Source organism: Drosophila obscura, unplaced genomic scaffold (assembly GCF_018151105.1).
Source record: "Drosophila obscura isolate BZ-5 IFL unplaced genomic scaffold, ASM1815110v1 contig_192, whole genome shotgun sequence".
Lineage (NCBI taxonomy): Eukaryota > Metazoa > Arthropoda > Insecta > Diptera > Drosophilidae > Drosophila > Drosophila obscura.
This window is the reverse complement of record NW_024542781.1, coordinates 5,050,951-5,073,191: the sequence shown is the minus strand read 5'-3', so window position 1 is coordinate 5,073,191 and position 22,241 is coordinate 5,050,951. Positions and strand designations below refer to the sequence as shown.

General features: G+C 35.8%; 4 protein-coding genes and 1 long non-coding RNA gene across 9 annotated transcripts; 2 read left to right on the top strand and 3 right to left on the bottom strand.

Annotated features, from left to right (window-relative positions):
- Positions 1 to 3,043: 3,043 nt before the first annotated feature.
- Positions 3,044 to 4,516, bottom strand: LOC111072069 (molybdopterin synthase catalytic subunit). Of its 2 annotated transcripts, none has more exons than XM_022363694.2 (5): positions 4,388 to 4,516; positions 4,001 to 4,307; positions 3,615 to 3,902; positions 3,296 to 3,552; positions 3,044 to 3,226 (listed from the first exon to the last, which is right to left on the bottom strand). In XM_022363694.2, exons 1-5 carry the CDS (start codon positions 4,514 to 4,516, stop codon positions 3,110 to 3,112), a joined length of 1,098 nt encoding a protein of 365 aa, XP_022219386.1. In that variant the 3' UTR covers positions 3,044 to 3,109. The 2 variants fall into 2 exon arrangements, with proteins under 2 accessions (XP_022219386.1, XP_022219387.1); XM_022363695.2 differs by having other exon boundaries at positions 3,044 to 3,220.
- A 10-nt stretch (positions 4,517 to 4,526) lies between these two features.
- Positions 4,527 to 4,900, bottom strand: LOC111072070 (molybdopterin synthase sulfur carrier subunit). Its single transcript, XM_022363696.2, has one exon. The coding sequence runs from the start codon at positions 4,785 to 4,787 to the stop codon at positions 4,527 to 4,529; it is 261 nt and encodes an 86-aa protein (XP_022219388.1). The 5' UTR covers positions 4,788 to 4,900.
- A 1,137-nt stretch (positions 4,901 to 6,037) lies between these two features.
- Positions 6,038 to 11,535, top strand: LOC111072071 (nuclear export mediator factor NEMF homolog). Its single transcript, XM_022363697.2, has 5 exons — positions 6,038 to 6,307; positions 6,372 to 7,113; positions 8,113 to 9,002; positions 9,062 to 10,180; positions 11,272 to 11,535. Exons 1-5 carry the CDS (start codon positions 6,252 to 6,254, stop codon positions 11,468 to 11,470), a joined length of 3,006 nt encoding a protein of 1,001 aa, XP_022219389.2. The 5' UTR covers positions 6,038 to 6,251; the 3' UTR covers positions 11,471 to 11,535.
- Positions 11,536 to 11,871: 336 nt separating this feature from the next.
- LOC111072072 (FERM domain-containing protein 8) lies at positions 11,872 to 21,041 on the top strand. Of its 3 annotated transcripts, none has more exons than XM_022363699.2 (11): positions 11,872 to 12,043; positions 13,367 to 13,719; positions 13,779 to 14,407; positions 17,013 to 17,179; positions 17,254 to 17,600; positions 17,667 to 17,828; positions 17,880 to 18,068; positions 19,145 to 19,274; positions 19,364 to 19,462; positions 19,539 to 19,689; positions 20,393 to 21,041. In XM_022363699.2, exons 2-11 carry the CDS (start codon positions 13,370 to 13,372, stop codon positions 20,521 to 20,523), a joined length of 2,355 nt encoding a protein of 784 aa, XP_022219391.1. In that variant the 5' UTR covers positions 11,872 to 12,043; positions 13,367 to 13,369; the 3' UTR covers positions 20,524 to 21,041. The 3 variants fall into 3 exon arrangements, with proteins under 3 accessions (XP_022219391.1, XP_022219390.1, XP_041449492.1); XM_022363698.2 differs by having other exon boundaries at positions 11,873 to 12,225; positions 20,393 to 21,040; XM_041593558.1 differs by lacking the exon at positions 11,872 to 12,043 and adding an exon at positions 12,234 to 12,248.
- Positions 18,920 to 19,833, bottom strand: LOC111072073. 2 transcript variants are annotated; one of them, XR_002607545.2, is made up of 3 exons: positions 19,511 to 19,833; positions 19,303 to 19,446; positions 18,920 to 19,230 (listed from the first exon to the last, which is right to left on the bottom strand). It is a non-coding gene; the product is annotated as an uncharacterized LOC111072073 (long non-coding RNA). The 2 variants fall into 2 exon arrangements; XR_002607546.2 differs by having other exon boundaries at positions 18,921 to 19,230; positions 19,303 to 19,378; positions 19,447 to 19,831.
- Positions 21,042 to 22,241: the final 1,200 nt, after the last annotated feature.

The following is a 22,241-nucleotide window of genomic DNA, read 5'->3' as shown; positions in this document are numbered from 1 at the left end:
AATTTATAGAGGAATTCCGCATAGATTTCTGGACATTCAGACGAATTTCTATCTTTTACCCTACCGCTTCTCGTGGAAATACACTCCTCCCCTGTCGAATACCCCGCCAAAAAGAAGTTACTGCATAGTCGAGCAAACCTTGAGATGTTTCAAACTCATTTGGAATAACATATTCGTCTTAACGCCAAATTGGAGTCACCAGAAGACATTGACGCAGCAGTACACACGCTAACCAACAAATCCAAGAAGCTCTCTTCGCAGAACCACACACAACGCATACGACCCGACCTGCTGAAACACGAGACCCTCTAATTGACGACTTGATGCGAATCAAGAGACGCTTACGAAAATTAATCATTATTATTATTCAATTATTATTAAAAAAGGCACTCGTTGAAAAAAACAGTAAACACTTCGACGAAATGTTAGAAAGGGCAGATCCACCCGAAAGTGGAATAGTAAATCTCTGGAAACTCACCCGTTGCATCAAGTGGCAGCCACTCTTCACAAAAGAATGACAACGTAACGTGGATAAAATCGGACAACGAAAAAGCTGAAGCGTTTGCTAGAAATCTAGAAACCCGATTCACGCCAGCCGAGTTTGCACCATTCACATTATCACATGAGAGCAGTCTCCTGGTACTTACTCCAAGAACACTCAATAATATACACGGCTAATCACTCATAAAAAACACAACAACAAAAACACTCAAAATGACACCAGCACCGAAACGCCAGCGGGAACAAACCTCCACCGACCTGAAAATCACTCGTTCGTCGGATGCACCTTCGCCCCTATTGGTTTAGCTCATCGACCCAAATATGAGTAAGCAGCTCGATCAGATCACGGACAGCATTCGTCAATCTGAGGATCGCATACTGCATGACCTTCAGGATAGGCTGAAGGTGATGACCCGTGAACTCCAAAAACTCACTCAGCTGGTACAGCATCTGGAGTCAGAGGTTGGCGTGGCCCAACAACTGAAAGTTCGAGTTCTGGAGCTAGAGACCGATGTTGGAGAGATGCACGTACTTCGAGGTCAGGTGGGTGAGATGGAGGCGAAACTGGCTGCGCAAGCAGCACAATAAAAACGCTACCACTGATCAAAGAACATATATACAACTGGAACATGTGCAAGATAAAGCCGCACTGCTGAGAGCAGTTGGTAGTTATCTTATCTTTTCTGTTTTCACACATCGAGCTGTCGTGCATGTAACGCAAACTGCGGGAGCGTTCTCCCTCCCTTAATTCGTGCTAATACCGAGCACAGTGAAGAGAATAGAGAAGAACCGGAAAACATTCGTAGTAAAGTAGTAAATCGTGATGATCGCTAGACTGATTCTCTCTTATCTGTCATGTTTAACGTTAGTTCTGTAAGTGATATATGTTTCAAACTTATTGTTAGGTTTTTATACTTATCTTAACTTGTAAATTGCGTGTGCTACTGATAGGGAAAATATGCACTTTAATATAAGTGGATCCACAGCGAATAGCAACACACTTATCAAGGTTCTTGCAAAGCAAAAGAACGGCTTACATATATGCCATATAAATGCACAAAGTCTTCGCAACAAAATTGAGAGTTTAGGTATTTGTTTGTAAAGTCCAATTTTGATGTGATATATGTTTCTGAAACGTCTTTTGTCTCTCAACTAAATGTCTTATTTTCTTGTGACGGTTTTATTTTTATATTGATCCGATCGAGAAGGCCATGCAGGTGGGGTAACATATATATTAACAACAACCTGAAATCCAAAAAGGTAAGCAAACAGACCACTGGAAGTGCAATAGAGTACTTGTTTCTCGAAGTCACTGGTAGAGGGAGTTCAACAAGTATTTTAATTGGCTGCCTTTAAAGACCTAATCGTTTTATTGATATTCAGATGCAATTGACACAATTATGACTTTATATCTATTATACGAAGACATAGTCATAACTGGCGACGTTAACGGCAATATGCTAACAGAACGACACCTTGCTGATGAAATATCTTCATTGGGTTTAAATCTTGTCAATTCGTCTATGACTGACTTCAAATAATATTAATACTCTACTAGATGTTTTTTTCGTTAATGATCCTAATAAAATTCTTTTATATGAACAAATTGATGTACCAGTATTTTCTAAGCATGATTTAAAATACCTGAAGTATGAATTCAACCCACATCTGACAGAACAAATAATAATAATATTTAAGGGACTTTAAGAACATTAATATTGTACTGAAATACAAAGAAAGAATACAAAGATACAAAGAATACAAAGAACATTCTTAGAAAATTTTGTTAGACCGTAGTCTCATATTATTTTGACCGATCCGTTTTTGAGGTACTTCAACATTTTATTTTCTTTCTGAAAATGTTGATGGTTTATTCTGAGTTGTTTTCTATTATTACAATCTGCAATTAAGGTAATCTCTAAAAAAAAAACTAAAATTATTAAGGGGAACTGCTCGTAAGTCCTTTTTTTTAGGATATAAGAAAAGTCATAATTGCACTACTATTATTATTTTTATTTTGCCGGCGGGACCCGCCCCGGGCCGGGTAAAGATGTGAGCGGGGGCGGCCCGGGGGGGCGGGGGGGGGGGGGGGGGCGCCAAAAAATTGAAAGGCAGAAAATATAATTAGAAAAAAGCAATTGATAGTCATAGAGAATGTCCATATATATCTAACCAGATTGCTGAATCTGGATCAGATCGGATCGGATCATTATTATAGCTATAATGAACAAATTGATTTGCACTGGCTTCGCTACCCCTTCCACGCGCTTACTCATTCTCTCTCTCTTACAAACTCTTTCTTGTGCAGGGGCGGTGTACAGAGAGAGTTAGAACGGTAGATGTTGGTGTAAATAGAGAGAAAAAGACTGATATAACAAACAAATGGGAACATTAGAACATAACTAGCGGTTGTAGTTCTGCTTTCTCTCCATAAGTTTCTCATATCTCCTGACACGTGCGAGCTAAATTGAGAGAGATCGCGTTCCGTGTTGACTTTCCTAACAAAATCCTCCTACCCTGTATTAACAAACAAATAAATTCGTCCTTTTTTGCGAACAGCGATACCAAAAGTGGGTTAAGATATTTATTAATATAATGTTTTCAAGTTTCAAGAACATTCCTTATTTTTTCTATGGATGTATGCACGAAGCTCGTGGGCGGAGTAGGTTTTTTTTGTTCTTATTTTGTGGTCCGATGGATCCATTCTCGACTGTTCAAACTGCGTCTTTAAAATAAAACAAGCTCAATCATCAAACAGCACAATGGTTATAGAACTATGTATTATGTTACTTACAAAATGCTGGTATTCTGGCGAGATGGACTCCAACAGTAAAATTCTGTCCTCAACATATTTTATACGATTAATAATATTTTCATTATCATTGCCAGTCAAGCCAATGTATGTTTCAATTGCATGTAAACGCGAATTGTGCAACGATTTTCCCATTTCATTAGTGGAAACACGCGATGCCATTAGCCTATTTAGTTCAAGTTTGTATTTGGGTCGGAACTGCATCTGTTGTGGTCCACAACGATTTGTAACACGCCGCACTGCGATAGATATATTTTATATACATAAGTAAATACAAGAATATTGGCGAGTTGATACACACCTTTCAAATGACAATTTGACTGTTCCTGTTTTGAAACAGTACTTTGAGTTCTAGCGCAAGAAACTTTTACTTCTGTTTTGGAATCAATGTTAGGGATTAAATTGGACTGCTTGAAGTCAATTACATTGTGAGAATTTATTTCCGCTCGTTTTCTTTTAAAAAAACATTCTAAACGCTTGGATAGCTCGCAGTCATTAGCTCTAATTTGTACTAAATTTCGCGGTACAACGTGCGACTCATCGACTTTACAGACACAAGCAGAATAATTAAAACTACTTAAGGATTTCTCTGTAAATTACATACAAACAAAAATATTTTTTAATTGTATATACATTTGTACATTGTATTTATAATCTGAAATAACGTTGTACTTTTTTATTTCTTACTAGGCCTGATCGACTCGGAATTTTCTTTCCATTCAGCATCGTAGTCGCCTTCGTACAATTCTTTTTTCCATATGGGTACACGGGATTTTAGTTGGTCTATAGCAAATGTTACTGAGTTCAATGCTGCGGAACGATGTGGTGCTGAAGCCGCTATAATTACACTTGCTTCGTTTTCTGGAACTGTGCCTAATCGGTGATGTATTAAAATGTGTTTCAACTCTGGCCAAGTTGCACGGAGGTCTGAGCAAATTTTATCCATTTCTTTAAGGGCCATATTTTCGTATGCTTCATATGTCAATGATACTACCTGTAAATTGAAGATACCATATACATTTACTTGATATGTATGCGACATTCGTTCAGAAGTAATTCAGTTAAAGATCTTACTTTTTTTCCTTGAAAGCTATCACGTGTGGTTCCTATAAAAACAGAAGAAGCTCCGCAACTCGGATCAGCTATCATTGTTATTGCATAAGTGACGTCGATTGGACCGTCTATCAATTTTATGTGGTTCATTTCGAATTGCTTAGCCTCCACTTAGGGGCGGTATTACAGCTAATTCGTCACCGTCCTTTAAAATTATACTCTCGTTTAAGTTTTCGATGTACGATTCGTTATGAGCTATGATTAAATTATGCCTTATGGTCGTTAGCCCAAATCGTAAAACAAGTTGCTCTAATAAATCAGCTGCTTTAATTTCAGATGGGACTGTAAAAACTGAGCGAGTAGTCTGAGCTAATTCACGGCACTTAGCAAAAAACAGCACGTGTACGTCAACAGATACCATTCTGCTCGTATTCTGCTTCGCGGCGACTTCGCTATAGTCGTTGCGCTTTTCATATGTTTGGATTGGCTGCTATAAAATACGAAGACACATTTATAAACAAATCGACAGGTGGCATCTAATTTTTACAATGGACAAGTTGCTAAAAGGTTTTAATGGTTTTTTAATAATTATTTGAGCCCGATACTATCACGATAGTATCGATTGTTTTTTCCAAACATTCAAAATACGATAATATTTTGGGAGGGTGTGTGGTGATGTTCAACGTGACCGTTTATGGTTAAATACTTTCTAGTATATTTCGAATGAAGCATTAAGGGTCTCCGCACACAATTTTGTATCGGTTTTGTTTATTTTGCTATTTTGTAACGAAACTCAAATACCAAATCCACATCAGCGAAAAATTTGGCTAAATGCAATAATAGTTTATCTATTAAATATTATGCAAAAAAAAAATGAGTCCATTTTTTGGGTGGAGACAAAAGCGAGCCTTATCATAATTGCACTTTTCTAACCGGCTTGAGCTTGTTACGCATGAAGGACAGGATAATTCTATAATCCGCTCGAGATAGGAAAATACCATCGGTTGCTTTTCCAATATCTATCGCCTCTCCTTTTTTTCGAACTAAGAACTGGTCTGCGAAACTCCTGCTGCGAAATTTTCGGTCGACCGAAATGCAGCCATGTTTTTTTATCGTTTCCATACGAACTTCATCCCTGATTCGGTCGACGGAAAGTTTAGCGCGTCGGACACGACTCATGCAGTATATTGCACACGCTGTTGGCTGACAGCCTTCCGACTGTTCTGTACTCAGAACAAATACTTTAAACTCATTTTATTATTATCATAAGACATTTCTGTGAGCCCCTGAGGCTTTCATACACTTCTGAGTAGAACTTCGTCATATTCATTTTCCATCGTCTTGCACAATTTCCCAAAATTTTGTTACTTTCCTCGCCGTCAAGCACTCAAATCAGCTATTCTCAAGACGCACATCGGCCATTGTGAACGCCTTTTCTGCTTCATTGCGTCTAAACCGATATCGATAGGAAACGCGCCAAGTGTGAAGGGGCTATAACTATTCCCATATATTTTTTGGTATTTTTGTGTAATTGTCGGTAATGAAAATGTAAATAATTACGAATTTTATATTTTCCAGCCCTTTTCGTTGGCGAAATTAAATACGATTGAATAGTAAATTCACTTTGCGTGCTATCAATTTTTCGACACTTGTCTCAACTATCGATATAAATTTAAAAAAGGGTCGTCCCTAACTACACGTACATTAGCATTAAAGAAAAAACATTTCAATTTTAATTGAATTTACGGGAAATTTACGAAACAAATCGCTCTCATATGGAAAAAGTATTTAACTATCCATATTAAATACCCTCGACTCAATCCAGAAATTCACAGAAACTTACATATAAATATTTCGATTCATATGACATCTGAGCGCTGGAGCTATGAAGACACGTTTCAGTACATATGATATAATTTGCGGAGTCGCAGAACTTCAAAAGTAGGCATACAACTAACACCTAATGTTTATATTTATTATATTAATTAAAACAATTTTATCATAGGTTGGTTGGCTTGCGTGTGAATCAAATTTACGATATTGATAACAAGACTTACCTTATCCGCCTGCAAGGTAATGGAGCGGTTCAGAAGATTACGCTTTTGATCGAGTCTGGCATTCGGTTTCACACAACCAGGTTTGAGTGGCCGAAAAATGTAGCTCCTTCTGGCTTTAGTATGAAGTTAAGGAAGCACCTAAAAAATAAGCGCCTGGAAAAAATTAGTCAATTGGGTGTGGATCGCATAGTGGATTTTCAATTTGGAAGTGGCGATGCCGCCTATCATGTTTTACTTGAGCTATACGATCGAGGAAATTTGATCTTGACGGATTTTGAACTAACAACACTTTACATCCTGCGGCCACATACAGAGGGCGAGAATATCCGTTTTGCTGTCCGTGAAAAATATCCCGTTGAGCGTGCTAAACATCAAGATGATGCATTTCGACTGGATCTTTTAGACGACCTACTGGAAAAAGCCCCTCCTGGTGAAAATTTGCGACAAATATTAATGCCGGTTTTAAATTGTGGCCCTGCAGTCGTTGAACATGTTCTTCTTTTACATGATTTGGAAAATCGTTTAATGCCGCAGGGGATCACTTCAGCCGTAGATGTAGCTGAAGAGATTTCAAAAAATGTTCAAAACTCAAAAAAACAACGAAAGCAGCGAAATCTAAAAAATGCCAAATCGGAAGTAAAGATTTTTGACATTGTAAAAGATTTACCAACTCTAAAAATGGCTGTAAAGGTAAGCAAAATTAGGTTAAATATTTTTTTTTACCAAATGATGCGAATGATGTTGCTTTTAAGTACTGCAGAGAGAAACCTCTTTATGCATATGTATGTACATATACTGTACGTAAGGGCGTACGCAGAATTTTTCGCCATTCTGTGACTTTTACAAACTCCTCCAAGACGTCTTCTCGGAATTCCGAATTCTTTACGAGCCTTCTGTGTGCACTCAGCACTACAAAATTTCAAGAAGAAAAACTTGAATGATATTACTATTATTAATTAAGAATATTTAAATTACTATTCAGACGTGATTCAGTCATCGTAGTAGGTCTTAGCCAAGTGTTCCCTCTTATCCACGTACTGAATGACTGTTCCACCTACTGAGGTACATGGTAAATCGCAATCTTTGTATGCACAAATAAAATAAGTAAAAGTTTCTTTCCTGCTTATTGAGTACCACACATCCATGTTCAACAAGACGCAAGGGGGCCAAGTTGCGCCGTCACATAAATCCTGAAACATTAATGCGACATGTACATATATTAAGTAGGTCTGCGCATAGGTCTTAAAATATTTGTGATATTCGTCATGCCGTGCAAATTGCAGAAATCACTGGCTGCAGAAATGTTGACTTTTGTCTGGACTAAATTTAAATTATCAATATTACTTGCAATTTCAATCGTAGTAAATTCAATCTATAACTTTTTTAAAACCTTCTGCATACGGAGCGCAATATTGTCTATAGCTCCATATGTCCAGCAATTTTTCGTAGCCATCAAGAATATATTTTTTCTCCTGAGATACAGCATTACTTGACATTCGCCCAAAAAATTCGGGAAAATTAGTTAAAACCAAATGTGTTAGAAACAGCTAGAACATTTATTATTAGGTATATATTATATACAAGGTTGATCAGTAGACGGATCTAAAATTTTCGCGTAAATCACAGTATCTATTTCCTTAGGCGTATAATCATATAATGAAAGTAATTTGAATTTTAATATATTTACAGAGCGCACTGAATCTTATTAATGATGGAAACAATGGGAAATCAAAAGGATATATTATTCAAGTAAAAGAGGAAAAACCAATAGAAAATGGGAAAATTGAATATTTTTTCAGAAATATTGAATTCCAACCGTTTCTCTTTGCTCAATTTAAAGATTATGAATTTACAATTTTTGAATCCTTTTTGGAAGCTGTCGATGAGTTTTATTCGTCTCAAGAATCGCAAAAGATTGATATGAAAACGCTACAACAGGAACGTGAAGCCTTAAAAAAACTTTCCAATGTAAAAAAGGATCATGCAAAGCGACTGGAGGAGCTAAATAAGGTTCAAGATGATGATAAAAAGAAAGCCGAACTAATTACTTCCAATCAAATCTTGGTAGATAATGCGATTCGGGCAGTTCAGTCTGCCATTGCAAGTCAATTAGCTTGGCCAGATATCCATGAGCTGGTTAAAGAGGCTCAGGCAAATGGTGATGTTGTTGCTAGTTCCATAAAACAGCTAAAATTAGAAATTAATCATATATCATTGATACTCAGTGATCCATATGTTAGTCAAAACGAAAACGAAAACGAGCATGGTACTGACTGTGAAGATTTGACCGTTGTTGATGTGGACTTAGCTTTGTCAGCATGGGCTAATGCTCGCCGCTACTACGACTTAAAACGTTCAGCAGCTCAGAAAGAACAGAAAACTGTTGATGCTTCTCAAAAGGCACTCAAATCAGCCGAGCGTAAGACGCAACAAACACTCAAAGAAGTCAGAACTATATCCAACATAGTTAAGGCACGAAAAGTCTTCTGGTTTGAAAAGTTTTATTGGTTTATAAGTTCGGAAAATTTCTTAGTAATTGGGGGAAGAGATGCGCAGCAAAATGAACTGATTGTTAAGAGGTAAGTAGGTTCAAGGGTAATGTTCTTCACAGACTTTCTAAATATACTTTACATTTTAGATACATGCGTCCGAAAGACATTTATGTGCATGCTGAAATTCAAGGTGCATCAAGCGTTGTTATACGAAATACAACTGGAGAAGATATACCTCCCAAAACTTTAGTGGAGGCCGGTTCTATGGCCATTTCATACAGCGTTGCCTGGGATGCCAAAGTGGTCACAAATTCTTATTGGGTAACCAGCGAGCAAGTCAGTAAAACTGCTCCAACGGGGGAGTATTTGGCAACAGGCAGCTTTATGATCAGAGGCAAAAAAAACTTCTTACCCTCTTGCCATCTCACAATGGGACTTAGTTTACTTTTTAAATTAGAAGACAGTTTTGTGCCACGCCACGTGGGAGAGCGTAAAGTGCGAAGCATAGATGATGCTCCCTTCGAAAATAGTTTCAAACAAAATGATTTAACGGATATGTTATTAAATGAAGTAAGCGAAGATTTGGAAACGCGACGCGTTGTGTGCACACCTGAAGAATATAGAAATGATAACTCTGACTTTCCCAATACTGAAGTAATGATTGAGCATGATACTGGCCGAATAACAGTTAAACCAAATGCATTAAATGCAGAGGAACAACAATCTACCGATGAGATCTTATCAAATAAGGCTATAAATGAGGAAACATCAATTATATTAGCTGGACCTAGTCGCAAAAAGCAACAAAATAATGCCAAAAAAAATAGAGCTAATAAAGCACGATCGTCTCAACCAGAAATTAAGCTATCAGATAACGCATCCGTAGATGCAGAGCCAAGTAGCTCATCCCAAGTTAAACGAGGTCAGAAAGGAAAATTAAAAAAAATGAAGTCAAAATACAAGGATCAAGATGATGAGGAACGTGAAATCCGCATGATGATACTTAATTCGTCCGGAAAAGTAAAAGCGTCTATCAATAATAGCAAAGACGTTGAAAATCCTGTTATTGTTAATGAAGCAGAAAAGCCTCCGAAAACTTCCGTTTTCAAACCTAAAAACCAAATGGAATTAGACGAAAATGAAGAAATGCCGGCTGGAGTTGACATGGATATACTTAACAGTCTAACTGGACAGCCGCTTGAAGGAGATGAGTTACTCTTTGCAATTCCAGTTGTAGCTCCATACCAGGCACTACAACATTACAAGTAAGTTGGTCTATATTTTACTAAGGTTTCAAAGACCCTTTGAAATTATCCATTTAATCATAAAAACAACTACGTAAAACGTAAAGTTTAGAATAGAATTTTATGCGCGCTTTGAATAACATGAATAGAAACTTTTTCAGAGTATTCAAAGCCCGAACTTTCACTTAAAAGGGGAAATTTATTTATTGTGCAAAAATGTATTGAACTTTTATTGATATACTCGTACTGCATCTTTTAGGTAGAATATTAAAAAGTAAACTGTGTAACTTATGAGTCTGTTTTTGGTATCGTTTGCTAGATGTATTCATTTGTCTCAAAAATTTATACAAAATTGGTCTTATTTTCGAAAAAAAGAAAAAATAAATAAAAATTTATGGATTAATTTTTTTTAAGTCAAGTTAAAGTTGAAAAAACCCAAAAACTGGGTCCGTATACTAATGATTCCATATATTTCATTTATTAGACATGTGAGATCACAAAATAGTTCGACAAATAGTTATTCAACAGAAATGTTAAGTTTATTACAACATCCTTCCAATGTGGAGACTATTCAATTAAAAACAAGTGTTTAATAAGTTTTATAAGAAAACAAAAATGTTTTTGTATATTTAAAAATATTATATTTGATTAGAACTAAAATTGAAAATTATTATGCGTAGCGGAAATGGCCATTAATCTTTCTTTACCAATCCAAAAAAAATGCAGCCTTTTATGCGCCGCAAACAGGCAAATATTAACCAGGATCCAAATTAAACTTTGACTATTTATTGTAAAGCTTCTAGTTATTGTAGCACCATGCAGTCTTGCAGATTATATTTAAAAATAATGGGCCGAAGACCCCACTGAGCGTCGATCATAAAATAAGTTAACTAACAAGAATATTTTTTGATTCGCAGGTGAATTGTAATTTATTTAAAAATTTTTAGCTTAAGTTGAATACTATATTTTAATTAAGAGTTTTAACTAGCGCAACATAGCCTTCAGGCAGACTCATTAATTATAAACTAATTATAGAACTTATTATTATTAATTATAGTACATTTAATACAGTTTTTTATGGTAACGGGCAATTGTGTTTTTCTTTGTTGCAGATTCAAAGTGAAGCTTACGCCAGGTACCGGAAAACGTGGAAAAGCTGCGAAAGTGGCACTCAATATCTTTGCAAAGGAGAAGACTTGCAATAATCGGGAAAGAGATTTACTGAAAAGTATAAAGGAGGAGTCTCTGGCCAGAAATATTCCCGGAAAAGTGAAAATATCGGCTCCACAACTACAAAAGTTGAAAAAATAAAATATCTACATGTTTACTATGTTTATCAATAATAAAGTTTTTTAAAAACAATAAACGGACGTGTCCATTTTAAAGACTGTTGTTTAGATGCGAGGGAAGATTTAATCGTTCATATGTGAGTAAGATTCATAACAATAATACATATGTATGTAAATATATTGCGTGAAGCACAAAAAGGATCTGCGCAAATTTTCTCTTTCCCGATTATTGCAAAATGAGATAGGATCGAAAATGCATTTGTGAGTGCGTTGCAAGCAATTGGTCAAAGAAAATCAACATCCTCTCCAAGAGAGCAGTAATTAAATTTGTATATGTTTTCCGATTCTTATCAAATAGTTATACAGAGGGGGCAGTATTGATTTTGGTAACTGTTGAGTCCCAGCATTATCGATAGTCAGTCCGCTGACCAAAGTACAAACATATGTACAGAAAATTGTGCGCATGCGTTTAATATAGACTCGAAGTTTGCATGTGTTTGTTTACCTCGTTTGTCTGCTTTAAGGCAGGAATTGTATAAGTACATAGATATTTGTGTGCTATGTTGCCTTAGTTGGAAGTTTTGTGTATAAAAAGGTTAATGAAGTTCATGTCATTGCCACACGTTAGTTTCTTCAGTGAAAGTCTTCCATAAATGAAGCCTCAAACAATAAAGATGTTGGGAAAAAAGTTACAGAAGCTTTAACGCGCAAGACAGCGAAAAATGTATCTTCCGAATGAAATCCATATAACACATGTTTTCAAAGATACCCATTTATGTACGTAATACATGTAAATTACAGTAAGAATATAGTTTTCATCAGATTTAACAATAAAACTAGCCACCAAAGTTCCACCCAGTTACGAATTCTCTGTATGTATGAATGTACATACAGATATGTGTGATTTGCAAGTTCGTGTACAAAAAAGTATATAAGTATGTATGTATGTACATATGTATGTGCAAACTTTCGCAGGCATGAATTGATTTAATTGCACTGTACGCATGTAAATATGTACATGTCCTTAAGTATTTCGATTCGCATGGTAACTTGTAAATATATATTCAAACTATGTGTATACATAAACAGTGTATGAAAACGTAAATAAATACATCAAAATGTACGATTGGATGTTAATATGTATGTGTATTTAGTTGGTAAATATATATATTCAACCGCTCAGCGGTGGCAGAATTGCTACGCAAAGTGATGTTCATATTTTCTATACTGTATCGTCAAAAATAGACAAATTTGTTTTGTAGAAATCCTAACACGTATGCTGACACATACATAAATACAAATTTATGTACATTTAGTCGGTAAGTTTTTGTAATAAAATAGAATGCCAGAAGCAATGAGGGCCTTTATTTTAATTTTAACTGAAACAGCAGTATACTTTTGAAATAAGTTAGCTTAGTCTTACAAGTACAATTTATGGAACCATCGTTCCTATATGATATAGTACATAAAACTGCAATCCATAAAGATTTCTTTGATTATACTAGTTAAAAAAAGTTTTCTTTTCTATATTATTGAAACTATACTTTGGGTTTGTTTATAAGCTCCTAATGATGAAAATACAAAAAAAGTATGTCATAGCCAGAAGGAAGCACATTAAGCCCGGCCCATTAAGTATACAATATTCTTGATAAAGCAATACGTCAAAGTCTATCCAAATTGTACTTTCAAAGTTTTTTTGCCGTTCCCCTGCTACCATATAGACTATAAAGACAAACCAGCGATGTAATTCTCACTTACACTGCCTTGCATTTCTTGTTTTTTCCCCCTTCCAAATTTGACCAATAAGATACATATATAAGACTTGGCTGAAAAAGATTTTTAATCAGTTTTGACAGAAATAAAATAGTTCAGATTTACACGTGCTAATAAATGTGCATAATGTTCTTTATTTTATAAGAATATGGAGCCGAATCATTATTACTGCCGGAGTGCTATGCAGCAGGATCCATCCACTTCGGCAATTCCACATAACGCATCAAACAAAATTAATTATGGATTGAATTCTGGACAGGAGTATGTAGCATGCAGCCCTTATCAATCGCAATCTGGCTATACACAACGAAATGCAAACAATCACAATAAATCACTTAGTGGAAACAGCAGCATGGGAAGTCCCTTTGGTTCAGGCTGCAACAGTAGTGGCCAATGTAACAAGAACGCAGCCAACGCAGGAAATTATATTAATATAATGACGGTTCCGTTGGGAACACTACAGTATAATAGAAAAAAGCTTTCTTCTCAGGACTATGAGTAAGTACGATGCAAAAGAACAATTTCATAATCTCACATCATAACTTTGTATTTTCCAGATCGCATTTATATTATAACACTACGGATTTCAAGTGTCGTGATAACTACTACAATACTAACAATGCTGGACACTTAAACACTGGATCAACCATACCCCAACATCAAAATCAGCAACAACAACAGCCCAACTGCCTCCACATACAGCATTCTTTAGCACAAAATCAACAGCTAAGTCATACTCAACCAATTCATCAATTGCCACAACTGTCGACGTCTACAGCAAACCCAATTAATGACTTTGAAAGTTGTGCGATGTTTCCGCCTGCAACAGAGAGTCATCAAAATAAGTCAAATGTAGCAATGTGCGAGCAAGCGATGTCGCAAGCATCAACGTCATTGGGTTCCGTCAATGTGCCTGCTCCTCCTATTATGTACACAGTGCATCGTGTGGTAACTACAGCTCAAATTCAAACAGCTATAGGAGGTTCATTTGCGTCATCTGCAAGTGTATCCAGTGTTGTAAGCACTGGAAAAAATGAAAGTGACTGCTTGTCATCAGCGCAGCTAACTTCAGCGATGACTGCATCATCTCATGGTCCTTGTCATAGTGGCCTGACTGACATGGGAACTAATATACTCAATAATGCAAGTGCTCTTTGTCCTATGCCTGATGTTCGAAGCCCCTCAGGTAAGAATAATGTTCGTTTTAAATTGCGTTTTTAGTATTTTGCGTGCGAATTGGAATTACTTATGGCTAGATTGACTGAAGATTAAGAAAATTAGCTAGATAAGTACCGCATTGAACTTGCTAACTTTGTGATAGAGACCAATAGTGCAGACCATTTCGTAGGGAAATGACATCAGACTTTAGGTTTGTGTACCCAACAGATTTTTCGTAGCGCACCATTGTACCAGGTTAAACAGTGAAGATGAGAGAGATGCAGAAGCATCTCAGGAAGAGCTGCATAGAAATGTTTGGTGGCCAAAACGGATGAAGCCAATGCGAAGACGCATTGAAATATCGCATACAAACTTCAGTTTATTTCGTTTAGAAATCTCTAAAACAGCACTGGTAATCCATGGTCTCTGCTATCTCCCGCACTTTAAATCCTCGATTGGCACAAATCGTTTTTTTGACTTTTTATGATTGTTGCAGTAAGCACTTTATTTGAACGACCTAACAATACACAGAAAGTCAATGTTAAAACTTTTAGCCTTTAGCCTTTTGAAAAATTATTCTCAAAGTTTCATTATACAAATTTTTGCATAAAACTTGGCTTACATGTTAATAGCCAATTCTTTTCCGTTCGGTTAAATAATGGCCCAACTTTCCGAGTTTGTAACTTTGTAGAAAAAGGTGAGACTCTTAGGGATTCTACCTCTAACAGCTAGTTCTGACTTTCCTTGGAATACGAACGAATGACTGATCGAATTCTTGTAAAAAAACAATTTTGGTTGTTAAAGCTATAACTGGAGGGTGGCTGATCATAAGCGTAACCCCAGCAAATCCTTGAATCCAGCAACTTTTGTACCCAGCTTACGAGCTCTGAGTCTACGCCTCAGTTCTGATGTGCCCTTTCCAAAAGCGCCCTCAAATAGACATCCGTAGTCTAACAGTGGATAGATGTCTGCTGGCGGGACATTCGCGTCCTTTTCGAGAAATGAGGAAGAAGCCTCCTTTCGGGTCGGAAGCGACCTGTAGGAAGGAAAGGATCGAAGCTTAACAAAATGACTACTTTAACAAAATAAATGAATATTTTATGGCACGTGCAGGATTGGTGTAGCTCATGTGGTCCTGCAGATGTAAACTTAAAACCTGTATCGATGCCCTCGAAATTTTGTTTCCTATTCTTAAGGAAACCATTTTTTACCAAAAATTGTATATCATAAAGAATTAGTTTAAGACAGATATTTATTTTATACACAAGCGCCGAAAGTGAAACGTGGTGATTTTTCTACATAAAAAATATCTTGATTTTCCCTCCAAATGTACGTGCACTTCATTTATGCAGATATAATCTAACTAATATGCTCAAAATGTACCTTTTTGGGTTCTATCCGGAATCAAAACACCCTCGTAATTTTGCATCATTTCAAAAATGATTTAGAATTAGAAAATGTACCAGTGAATCGTGAATTCTGTGAAACTTGTTTTGACTATTTTCCCCTTCAATGTTTTGTCACAAAGATTGTTTTCCTAAATAAATAGCAGATTAAAAATGATCCAAATCCAAAAACCAAATTCAGCGGAAGTTCGGAAATTAGAACCACTTTGTTCTAATTTCTGGATTTTTTTATAGCTTGGAACAGAAAGATTCTATTAGATGTGAGGACAAATCTGCAAGGCAGATAAGTCTTTGATTCGATGTTGTGGGTGCTCAACAATTTTTCTGAGAGCGGCGATGCTTGAGAGCTCGGTTTGTGGTATCAAAGTACAATCCGAATCGGGAGGTTGGTTTTCCTCGATTCTCGTAAAACTTCCGGTCAAAACTTGTTATTTACAACTCAGAATTTTGTGGCACAACAACTAAGTAAACATATATTCCAATCGATGCCTGTCTGTCCATATCTCATTTCATGTATGCGCATAATCAAATAATAATCTTCTATATATATATATATACATATAAAAATGAATCCCTATTTCCCTTGGTCCGGAAAAATTGAAATTAACACATAAACATGATTAGAATGAAGAATGATTAGATTAGCTTAGGGAAACTAGGCATTTCCAATACAAGAAACTGGTATCGAGAATTCAATCGTGGCCATCCTTCCTTGCAGGACGAATTTCGTAACTGTCGTTTGAAATTAGTTGTTGTGCCACAAAATTCTGAGTTGTAAATAACAAGTTTTGACCGGAACCGGAACCAACCTCCCGATTCGGATTGTACTTTGATACCACAAACCGAGCTCTCAAGCATCGCCGCTCTCAGCAAAATTTTTGAGCACCCGCAACATCGAATCAAAGACTTATCTGCCTTGCAGATTTGTCCTCACATCTAATAGAATCTTTCTGTTCCAAGCTATAAAAAAATCCATTTTCAACCACCAAAGCACATAAATGCAACTGAATATTGGATGTCGCTAAAAACATACCAGGTATAGATTCCACCGCCCTTTGTCTCGTAGAGCATCCCGGTAAGGTACGTCTATGAGAAATCCCAACCTTTAAATCACTTATTAACCGCGAAACACGTTCTGAACAAACACCTAATCTGAGGGTTGTGGTATCCGCGACAAACATAAATATGTGTATTATATTTAATGTCTTTATTTAATATACTTTTCAGGATTGCTTAACAATTCGTCATTTTTACAAGCACACCAAAAATGTAACAGTGGTAATGACGCCCAACCAATGTCTGCACTTCCAAAACGTGTTCTGGGAACCAGCTCAACTTCTAATTTAGCAAGTGCTGGAAAGCCTTCATCAAGTTTGGGTCGGGCTTTACAAAACGTAAGAGTTTGGTCTTTCTATCTTTAATATTTTATCAATTAATTGACTATTTAAATAATTTTTATGCACTTTAGGTAATTCCAACATGTGTATATCTTATGTCCCGAGTTGCTGTACACATGGAGATTGAGGGTACAGCCCAATGTCCGTCTCAGGTAATGCTGGCCGCTGCGTTGGGATGCGAAGAATTAGGAATATCGAATAAATTGCTGGCCCAAAGCGTTTTTGGATTGTGGATGACAAGTACTCTATTGGAGATGCAACTAAAAGCGCATCACTGTCCTTATATTGTACGTGTAGCGTGGCCAAACCTGCTTCAGAAATTCAGCAATGGTAGCCCAAGTGATCAAAAATATGATGAACCTATGATTGTATTAAAGCGAAATGTATTCTTTTCTAAAAGAGATGAGGAAAAAATCAAGTAATTTTTAGAAATAATTTTTAAAAGGATCCAACTAAACTAATATTATATTCACCTAATATTTAGGGATTATCGAATTTTGGAACTTCTTTATGAGGAGGCAAGAAATAATGTGCTAACCGGAAGATATATTATGGAACCAGTGCATTCACTCATGTTAGGTGGTATTCAGGCCCGAATTGAGCTTGGGCCATACAATTCTCATACCCACACAGTAGGATTTTTTCGGTAAGTTAAAAGTCATTAAAAATTCACCTTAAGTCTACTCTTACAATTTAGAGAAAACCAAGCTCGGTTTTTACCAGCACTTGTTGCCAAAAGTTCGAATTGGTTGTGGCTACCAATTAGCCAAAAGAACTCCGCAGAGGTTAAACTTTTAGAGCAATTTAAAAGAGTCCCCCAGACAGCAACCACACGAAAATTAATGCGTAAATATTTGGAATTTTGCTGGGCACTCCCATTTTACGGGTAAGTTTATGGGTAATCATAAAGTATATTTCTATATTATATAAAATAGTTTTGGGTCGTCGTAGCCCGATATTTTATTTCGAGTCTTCCGATTTCTGCAAGTTAATTTTTGTTAAGTTGCAATTTAAACAACGCCTAATTAATGCGTCTATCTAAAACTAAAAATGCATGCCAAGAATAATTTTTTCGACTTTTCCCGAGTTTTTAAAGTCAAAAATTTGGGAAAAAATACCGCAAAAAAATGATCAAATTCGAATTTGAAAGCTTAATATCTTCCAGGCGTTGAGCTGCAGATACAAAGTGTCTAGGTCTGATTTTTAGCTGCATTTGTCAGCTTTTGTTATGTGAAAAATAAAAGCACTGCCTCTGAAAAAAAACATTACAAAAATACAAAAATAAATAAATAAATTTAAAATATTCTAAAAAAAAACTAAATCTCAGAGCCTATAAGAGCTGGAGCAACCAGTTGCTTTCCCACCTCCTCCGGCGCTGCTGGCGCTACTTATTCTCTTTCTCGCTCGCACACACTCTGCCCTAAGCATTGCGCGACCTTTCGCAGAGAAGATGTATAATATACATTGTAGATGTATAATCTACACTTCAGATTTAGAATAAACATGTTAGATGTAGATGACAGATGTAACAAACGAACGTAAAATGTAAAATATTTTAAAATTCTACATAAATGTTAACAAATTTATATACGGACTGAGTACGGCTATAAAAGTAGAGTCGCGTCCAAAAAAGCGACTCACACGTTCCTTCTCGTTTACCATTAATATTAGTATAAATTCAAAATTATGATGTGTTAATCAGGCGCAGTGCGATTGCACAGGGGGCTTGCCTCCTAGGAATATTAACACAGATATGTGCGAGATGAAAACTGTACAACTACATTTATCTATGAAATATAGTTTGAAAAGCTGGTACTTAATTTTAATTCACTGATCCTGTTGTTATTCTGCATACTGTACATACTGTTCACCAAGCTTATGTTTATACCTTGATCTCATCTTTTGTTGCATTATATCAGACTCTCATCTTCAATCATTCAATGAGAAACGTTCTTTTCACAGGGCTGCATTTTTCCACGGACAAATGGAGCAACCTGTAAGGGGTATTATGGCGTTGGTCAACCAAAAAGATATGGAGGTCCTGATTGCTGTTAATGAAAGAGGAGTTTATATAATAGACCCATACGAAAGTGTAAGTACAGAACAAAGAAAATACGAACCGTTAATGAGGACTGTGTCGTGACTCTAAATAACATACATTTGAAATTGTTTATCTCATAGACGTTATTGTTGGGTCTGCGATATGAGGATTTGTCTTGGGATTATGCAAAGCCAAGTGCAACTGATGATGCGGAATGTCTTACCTGCATATTTTTGCAGGTACAAAGCTTTTTCCCATTTTTAAACTATAAGTACATGCATACATACATATCTATTAATACATCTCATTTTTCAGTTTGATGCCGTCGAAAACGGAATACAAGTATCAAAACTTGTGCAGGTGTTTTCAAAGCAAGCTGCCATGATTGATGCACTTATTTCACATTTCACGGATCAAATAAGGAATAAAAAACAAGAAGGAAACTCAACAGAGCCATTTCACGATGGTAAGATTATTTCAATGTAAAACAAGAAAGAAAGCAAAGCGTTCGAAACCTTGCATTTTTGATAATTTAAAAAATAAGAAAAAGTCTTGGAATATTCAGTAACAGAAAAGGTTTTTTTTCGACGTTGGTTCCTATGGTTATATGATATCCTGTTCAAAAAATAGCATAGACGAGGGTCTGTAAACAAAATGAAGGCAATGAAATGAAAAGTGAAGAAAAGAAAACAAGCAATACTTCAACTATCTATATATTCTGACAATGGCAACTTTACCTTATTGGTTCGATTTTGCCTAAATCCTTATGATTTATAGAATCATATACATAGTTATACAAACATCCATTTTCCTAGGATCGGCGTGCCGATCCGTTTGTGTGCTAAATTTCGTTAGAATAGCTTTTAAGCTAAGAGACTAGTTTGAGTAGAAACAGACTTAAGTATACCGATCTGGCTAGTTATGTAGATAAATAACGACATACGGTTTAACAACGTCACGACTGGTTAAATTTGATTTTGTATTTTTATCTACCTATGATATTGTTAGAAGCTACAAGACAAAGTAATGGGAGTGTAATAAATTATAAAATCGTTGTAAAAAACTGAAACAAATTGTGATACAGTTTTGCTGCTTGGTATTCTAAGTTTATTCTAATTAAATTATGCATAATACGTAAATAAATATATTAATAACATTTTTTATTTCAGAGCCAAATCCTATTCAAAATAATGGAAATGGGGTGTTATGCAATAAGCTTTCTCGATTGACTTTGGCCACTTTTGATGAAGAGGGGGGTCGTTGTATTGGACAAATGGGATCATTATCTATAAGCTATTAAAATTCATAGTTATTAAACAAATTAAATTAAGAGTGTTAAAAAAAATTTCATGCATACGAGGATATTCATGATTGTTAATAACTCATATAAGAACGTTACGTAGAGACGGCTGCCAGGTTCTTTGAGAACCTGTTGAAATTACCAATAAGGATACTCATATAAGGATACTCATATAAGAATACTCATACATCTAATTTAAGCAAAACGAATCAATATATTAACTTTAATTCCAATTTAATACATTTGTTTCCAATTTTAATTATGAGAAAATAGATGGACAGTCTAAGTTGATAGCATTTCCTGAATGTTGAACAATTTATACATTTTTTTTTTTTACTTTTGATACCTTGCATCTGCTATTCATGGTTGTGGGTAAAACCTACTTGTGTATTATTTGTGTACTTGAAACGCCAATAGGATGATAAAAGAGAAGAATGGGTTCCCGCTTCCGTAGTGCAGAGGCCGGCAGCGTCGTATGCACTGTGCATAGGAAAAAAATTTGGGCAGCGCAGTCGGCACACGTACAGCGTAAAGACTTCGTGTGGTTTCGTTATTCTGCGCTGCTCACGTAGCGGCAGAGAAAATTCTGCCCCACTGACGTAGCGGCAGAGCGGGCTATGCACAAACGGCTTCGTATTCTGCTCTCTTGCCTCAGCGACAGAGAAGCATTCGTGTGATCTATGCACAATTCCTCGGCTTTCGCAACGGCAGAGAAATAAGTAACGTATTTGACTTCGTGTCTGTTGTCTTCGCACACAAACGCACCAAAAAAATGTGTGAGTCTGTGTGCCGACCCCTGCCGTAGTGTACCAACATATGTATAATTTTGTGTTTAAAAAAATAACTGTTTTACATTTAATATGCGTTTTAAATGGTCACAATCTGATAGTTACACTGCACAATGGGCAAGATTCCCTTTTTTTTTGGCATAAAAGTCTAATATTATAGCTAGAGAGCTGAAATTTGGTGGAATTGATCAAGTCAATCGACCACGCCCACCTATAACGCCCATATAAGGAAACATTATTGAGGAGTAGATTTTTTATTATTATTTGATATTTTAATATAAACGAACTTGAATACTGCATTTTATAGGTATTAAATTAATACTATTGCATAAATCGTATTTTTTTACTTCCAAATCCAAATCTTAAACTTCGCAATTGTACGATTACATTTAAGTAGATTTTGTATATTATTAAGGCGAAACCTTCTTATTTTCTTGGTGATTTTGGCGTTAAAGTGTATTGATGAATTATTTAAATGTAATTCACCAATAACACTATCCGACACAATTAAATAATTTAAAAAGAATGGTATTTTTTGTATATGCTTCTTTCAGAGTAGCTCTTTTTTGCACACAACTTAGGTATCTTACATCTGGTTGTGGACCTCAACACTTTGTAGCTTCAGCTTACGGTGTGGGAAATATTATGCTTTCAAATGCAAAAATTATAATTTTTGTGAGGAATTTTTTCAAAATTCAAAATTTTGACTTTAAAATTGTGATATATAAAATGGGGTACATTTACTAAAAAAAATCGTACTGTTGTCATTCTTTGAACAATTTTATCAATATTAGCTTATTTTGTTAAGAAAAGATGCCGCCAAAAAGTTTATGTTTGAAAATAAGAACTTACCCTACGAAAATTTTTGCAGAAACTTTAGAAATGTTAAAACAAATTTAATTTTGATTCGCTATATCTCCAGATATATCC